We start from the raw sequence: 6,786 nt of genomic DNA on the forward strand, positions 1-6,786 counted from the left end.
CATACAGAGGGGACGTGTGGATTAGCAATCAGATGTCTGATTTGTGCGAATTCTTCATGATTCATCAAATTAAAATTTGTACATTTCAAAATTAGCCGTCAGATTTTGGAATAAGAGAATGAAGATCGCTCAGGGAGGCCAAAAAAGAATTACTGACTTTTTTTTTTTTTTTAAATGACACAGATTCAAAATGGATAATGGGAGAATTGATACAATTAAAACATAGGATACATTTTATAGTCATCTCTGCTGACAAAGACAATCAGATCCATGTTTGAGTGGAAATAAAGCCAGAAAATTGAAGCTAAGACACAACTACACAGTTTAACCAGCTCTTCTTGGAAAAAAAATGCTATTAAAAAATATATTTACAAAAAAGTGGAATTTTCAAAAACAAGAATTAAGTCTAGTATCTACAGCCCTCGACAGACATCTGACTCCTCCCCTCATCTGTGAAAAACACGTGAAGGTCATCAGCAGAACCTTATCTACCTGAAGAGTGTCTGCACTCGGCCTTTTCTACTGACCGGATAAACATGAAGGTGTCCGTTCTCAGTGCAGCTGAAGAGTATTTCTGATAAAGTATGTCAGCTTCACATTTTCATGAGTTTCTTTGGAAAGTCACCTGAAAAATCAATTCAATAACAATGGAGCCAAAATAAAGCAGATGTTTTTTTGGAAGATGCACATTCAATCATTTCTGCTCGCTAAATTATTTTATGGGCTGAAAATGGAATATTTTGGAAAATTTTGATAAATTGAGAATTGTATGATATTTTAAAAGGTGAATAAGAATCTAAAAATGGACCTCGACCCTCAGGCTGAGGTAAATGAGGCTCTGCTGGAAATACATTCAGTTGCATGTTTTCATTAATATAACAAACAAAGCACTTTAAATCTCCGGTACACTCTGCTTTAATATTCAGACACACCAGAATCAGATGGAAACGTGCAGCTGAATGTGGAGAAGTGACGACTGAACTGAGATCATCGACACGTACGTCCAAACCTTTTGAGTCCACGTGGACCAGAGAGTCTGCAAAATGACACAAACGAAACAAAAATGGCCAAACGGCATCCAGAGCGACCGGAGCAGCTGCCGAGCGAGAACGTCCGAGTCTCGGTTCGGGGTCGGTGACTCAAGGTTTCCAGAGCTTCAGCAGGCCGTCCTCGCTGTAGGTGCTGATGAGGTTCTGGTGCGGGTGGTGGGCAATCCCGATTACGTCCTTCTCGTGGACCTGGAGGAGGGAAGGAGTGACACGATGGAGGAAGCTCAATCTAAGGTTCAAGACTGTAACTGAATCAAAACCTTTGTTTCTTATATTGCTTTTATCAACTTCCATCCTATAGTGTGATTATACATTACAAGCCCTCTGTTTATTGTTTCACCACTCAAAAATACTTTTCCGATGTATATTTTCTCATTTAATATTATTATTTGCCCCATCGCAGTCAGGAAAATGCCTCATGTATTGTATTTATTTTGTATGAATGTAATTACTAGCTATAAAAAGCGGTACCAATCAGCTGCACATTTTTGTTTAAGCATTAAAAAGAAACTTATACTGCTGGGCAGCCAAACTAAACTACTTACACACTAAAATAATGTTAATGTTTCCTGTGAGTCAGAGGATAGACTTAAACTTACAAAGCACTAAATGGTGTAGGACTTATTAACTCCATATGAAGTATCCAGACCGATGAGGGCATCGGGCAGAATCAGAACCAAACAAAGTGAAGCAGCTTTCAGTTATTGTGCTCCTCACTGATGGAACATTTTCCCTGCACTAACTGTTAATTCATTTAAAGCAGGCCTGAAAACATTATTATTCACTGCAGCTTTTACTTTTTTTATGCTTTTAATCATTCCAATTGGTATTATTGTCTTTTAGTGGCGTACTTTCTTTTTCTTTGAAATCTATTTTCTATTTATGATTTTAATGTCGATAAAGCACTTTGAATTGCGCGATACAAATAAATTTGCCTTGTCTTGCCTGATATGTCAGTAATGTGAGCTTGTTAATTAAGGAAGTCTATCTCTGATAATTCATGAGAAGAAGCAGGTTATATGATTCCAGGAGAAACTGGATAAAATGTGACTAAGTTTTAGCATGATGTTAACTGTTACTGTATATTTATTTCAGTCAAGCAGCTTCAGCAGAATTTGATCAGAATACAGAGAAAACTTCATTACGTTTGCTTGCTGCAGAAGAAAAAATGATTTGTCTGTTAAATTTGTGTAAAGATGAAGCTTCTCGTGCCGATCTGAGGCGCTGAGGGAACAAGGAGCCGTGATATTCCTGAACACTTCTGATCTACTCTCTGGAGACGCAGTAACATACCGTCAGCGTTCTCTCCAGTTTGCCCGTGACTGTGCTGAAGCAGTAGAGCACGAAGTCTTCGCCCACGCAGTAGATCCACTCACCACGGGGCGACAGAGTGCAACACACAAAGTCACCACCTTCCCTCTTACCAGAGCTGAAACTCCTCACGATCTGCAGTGGGAGATGAAGACAGATGCTTTTATTAGCCCTGTTAGATGATACCAAACCTTAGAATTACTCTGTGAACTAAGTTCAGTTAAGATATTATAACTGTCTAAAATTGGCTTTTAATTTCTATATGAAAAATGAATGTGTGTCAGACAAACATATCAAAATGTTATCTTCCCTTTTCTAAATGTGTGTAGCACTTTATAGTGATTCAGGTTCAGCGTCTTGTTAGAAGACACAGAAGCCCCATTCTCACGTTGATACACAGAATAACAGCACAGGTTCTAATTTGTTCGATCTCTTTATAACTAATTTATTTAACAGTGACAGTATTTGAATAACTAAAAGCTGAAAAAATAAACGGTGCCTTTCATACTCATTAATTGAGGCAGTGCTTCCCCAGACTGAGCTGTGATGATTTGAACTGACCTGTCCCTGCATGTTCATGATAACCACCGTGTTGGAGCGGTTACACACGACAAAGTGCTCGGGGTTCTTGGGCAACAGGATGACGTTGTTGACGGTGATGTCTGTACCCGCCGACGTGCCCAGAGGTTTGAAGGTGTTGGTGCACTCAGTGGTCTTCATGTTCCACACCTGAAAACATGTCAACACATGAAGATAAGAAACTGGTCTTTGCGAAGACTTCATATGGCGCTGTTGGACCGTGAGGTTGGAAATCAGATTTGGGACATCGGCTGATTTTCCTACCTTGACTGTACCGTCGGAGGAAGCGCTGATGATGTGGTGGCCGTCTGGAGTGAACGTGGCCTCGTTGACGAATGAGGAGTGACCGCGGAACTCCTTCAGAGTTTTACCTGACTTCAGTCCGTGGATTCTTATTCAAAGCACACAAGCGTTATGTCAAACATTATCCAAAAAAAAAAAAAGGCTACTCAGTTCAGAGCTTGGCGTTGCAACACTTAACTTTGACAGCTAACAGACAGAAACAACAAGAGTTGAGGTGCTCACCTGATTGTCTGGTCGAAGGAGGCGCTGAGCAGCTGGCTGCTGTCTTTGCAGAAGCTCACACATGTTACTCCTTTGCTGTGGGCTCGTTCAAATCTCCTCAGACACTGACCGCTCTGGATCTTCCACACCTGAACGATCAAACACAGAATTTTTAAAGTAACTTGCTTGCTTCTTGCTGATATTAGCAACACTAATTTAGCAGATCACTGTTTCAGGGTATTAAGATGAATGAATGGATGACTTCAGCTTGTACGTAAATAAAATGCATATGAACAAAGAGAGAAGTGGAGGTAGAGTGAATTTTCCACCTTGATCTTTCCGTCTTGTGCTCCGGTGGCCAACATCTCTGTGTCCCGACTGAAGCACATACACAACACTGCGTCGTCCATCATCATGAAGTTATCCTGAGCCTGGTACTTCAGATCCTGTAAAGCACAGCACACACAATGATTTCAACGTCGCAGAAGTCATGTTGGGACGCATAAATGTGGTCTGTGTGTCTTTGGTTACCTTTCTGATTTTTCCGGTGGTGAAGTTCCAGACCTCAATGAAGCCGTCCACGGAGCCAGTGACCAGGTACTGGCCATCAGGGGAGAATCTGGAACACTCCACGTGAGATTTCTGTCCAAACTGTCGGGAGGAGAAAAACATAACTCCTCTAAGTTTTGTAACTCAACACAACTTTTGGACAGTTCGGCTGAATGCTCAGCTTGATACAATGAAGCAGCCAATTATTGTTGCTTGTATGCTCAGACAGCGTTGGCACCTTAATGTGTCTGCTGAGCTGGGTGGGGAAGCGCTCCTCCTCCACATCCTTGACAGCAGCTTTACCTCTGAACAAGTCAATAGTCATACCGGGGGGCAGGAGACCCTGATGCTGCTGCCACTTCAGAGACTGAGGGAAGAGAAAAACTACACTTTATCCAGATGTTGTCACTACTGGTATGTATGGGAAACGATAATCAAGATGTGTGCTGTATAAATGTCACGCTTAAATGCTAATGCTCTTGAGTAGAGGCTCAAATCACAGTTGCAGGTTGTTAGAGTGCTTACCTGTCCCAGCAGAGCCATGAGACGAGAAGGCGGCACCACACTGACCTCCCCTGCCAGGGCCTGAGCGATGGCAGCTCTGCGCTTCTCCTTACTGCTGCCGTCTGGGTACGCCTGGATGTCAAAGAAAAAACAGTTGTTCAAATGCAGGCTGGGGACCTCCTGATACACAAAGAATACAACATGGATAAACAAAAATTGCATCTTGCTGCGTGGCTTGTTTGGACTCACCTCTCTGGGATCAAAGTACGAGCGAGCGAGAAGGTTCTCCAGGTGGATGTATCTCTCGGGTTGGGTCTGTTTAAGCATGATCATGGGGTCGGTCTGCCTGAGAAGTGAACGAGCTGCACCCAATTCTCTCAGCTCGATCAACTCCAACACCACCTGGTCAGGAAATGACACGGAACAATGTGATATTGAGGGTACAAGACTTCAGATGACATCAATAAAGTTCTTAACTGGAAGAGTGTTTTCGCTAAGGACAACTTTTAGACAAGAATTTAAGCAAACCTCACCTGTTCATAAAGGTCTATCAGGGTCTTATCTGGGAGCTTGAGGGACTGGATGGCTTGCAGGACTGTATCCCAGTGACCGCTGTTTATGTCGGCCACAAAGCTTTCTATACTGTCCACGGTGTTCAGGGACACTGTGGTCTCCTCCTGCAGCGTGACTAGAGTCCGGTGCAAATTGTTTTCTTTTAAGTACTGCATAATCAGACGGATCACACTGTGGAAAACAAAACTGATGTAAGTCCTCTGGATAGGCAAATAACACAAGACAGCAGGATACTTCAACTGAAGAAATTAAACACACAGTGCTGAATAATGAGCCATCGAGGTCAGTAAAATAAAGTGCCATGAAAACATAATAATTTGATCTGTATTTCCTGCTTCACAGGGAAGAAAGAACCAATTATGAATACGACTGCTGGATAAAGTCAGCACTATTTTTACATTTAGATCTTCATCTATCACTTAACACCATCAGGGCAGAGTAGATATAGTTTGCAGCAGGTCATCTGGCCCCCTGATAAGCAAATTTGGACACAGAACATGGTCTCGTGAAAAGACACTAAACTGTCTAAATCCAAAGAATCAATGTAATCAACTTCTTGATGATCAAAACACCAAATACCAATCAAAAATAAAACCCCTGCACTTTGGGGACCTGCTGCTGTTTTAAAGCCAAAAGGTGATTTTTTTAAAGAAGACAAACATGTAAAAAGTACAGAAATGACACTGAAGAAGTTTGGAATTCACACACTGGTACTATTTACTGGCTACATCTTTAAGCCTTTAAATAATAATAATAATACCAATAAACAAAACAAAACATGTTTAGTTTCAGGAGCTCAAATCAAAATGCTTTCAATAGGTTTATACCTAAATATGATAATATGTGCTCTTAAACTCTCACATATCGATATTAAGGCTTTAGATCGCATTAACGGAAATAACTGATGCTAATAAACATTTTGCAACATTTCATTTAACGTTTCTGCAGCTTAGTAAACTATGAAAAACGGACTTATTCTGTTGAAATAACCGGCGGTGCTTAACATTTAGGGTTTCTGTTTCTGAGCTGCAGAATGATGAACACTACAGCAACTGGCCGTGCAGCCTAAGCTAACGCTAGCTGCTAACTTATTCTATCTTTCAGCAGTAAGATCCTCCTTTTGGAGCTGGAAACACAAAGTGCGTGGGTTTGAGATCCACAATTACAAAGCGACATGTCAGAATTACATTAACTTAATTTACTGCACCAAAAAAAAGCAGACAACATCCATACGGGACAAACTGTGCTAGCATAGCTTAGCTTAGCTTAGCTTAGCTCGGGGCGCTAACGCGAGCAGAGGATGAAACAGGCCTCACCGGCAGAAACTGTGACAAAAATCGGAATTAAAGGATGAAGATTTATTTTAAAAAACGCCGGAGTTCGTGTAAAACTAACTTGCAAACTTACTCTGCAGATTCCACCTCCAGAGACATGATTATTTTCTGATAAACAGCAGGCAGAAGTTGTCAGTCCGCAGCAGAGAGGCAGCACGAAGCACGGACTCAAACACGGAAGTAGTGGGCGGGCTCGCATATTTTCACAATAAAAGCCTCGGATGAGGGTCACAGTTTCAGCGTTCACGTTTTCATTTTTTCACTTTTGTTTTCATACACAATAAAGCAATTCGACCCCATTCATCCATTTATTTATTCTTAGAAATGGTTCTGGGGTTTCACTGGATGTCTTTATCTCCCCCACCCCCCCTCCTGAGGACAGA

The 6,786-nt window shown here is 41.5% G+C and overlaps 1 protein-coding gene across 1 annotated transcript; it reads right to left on the bottom strand.

Annotated features, from left to right (window-relative positions):
- Positions 1-97: 97 nt before the first annotated feature.
- smu1a (SMU1 DNA replication regulator and spliceosomal factor a) lies at positions 98-6,584 on the bottom strand. Its single transcript, XM_029512396.1, has 12 exons — positions 6,477-6,584; positions 5,030-5,240; positions 4,746-4,898; positions 4,518-4,628; positions 4,231-4,359; positions 3,975-4,094; positions 3,773-3,889; positions 3,465-3,592; positions 3,204-3,330; positions 2,922-3,089; positions 2,343-2,495; positions 98-1,238 (listed from the first exon to the last, which is right to left on the bottom strand). Exons 1-12 carry the CDS (start codon positions 6,500-6,502, stop codon positions 1,140-1,142), a joined length of 1,542 nt encoding a protein of 513 aa, XP_029368256.1. The 5' UTR covers positions 6,503-6,584; the 3' UTR covers positions 98-1,139.
- Positions 6,585-6,786: the final 202 nt, after the last annotated feature.

The sequence above is a fragment of the Echeneis naucrates genome, chromosome 10 (assembly GCF_900963305.1).
Source record: "Echeneis naucrates chromosome 10, fEcheNa1.1, whole genome shotgun sequence".
In the NCBI taxonomy this organism is placed as follows: domain Eukaryota; kingdom Metazoa; phylum Chordata; class Actinopteri; order Carangiformes; family Echeneidae; genus Echeneis; species Echeneis naucrates.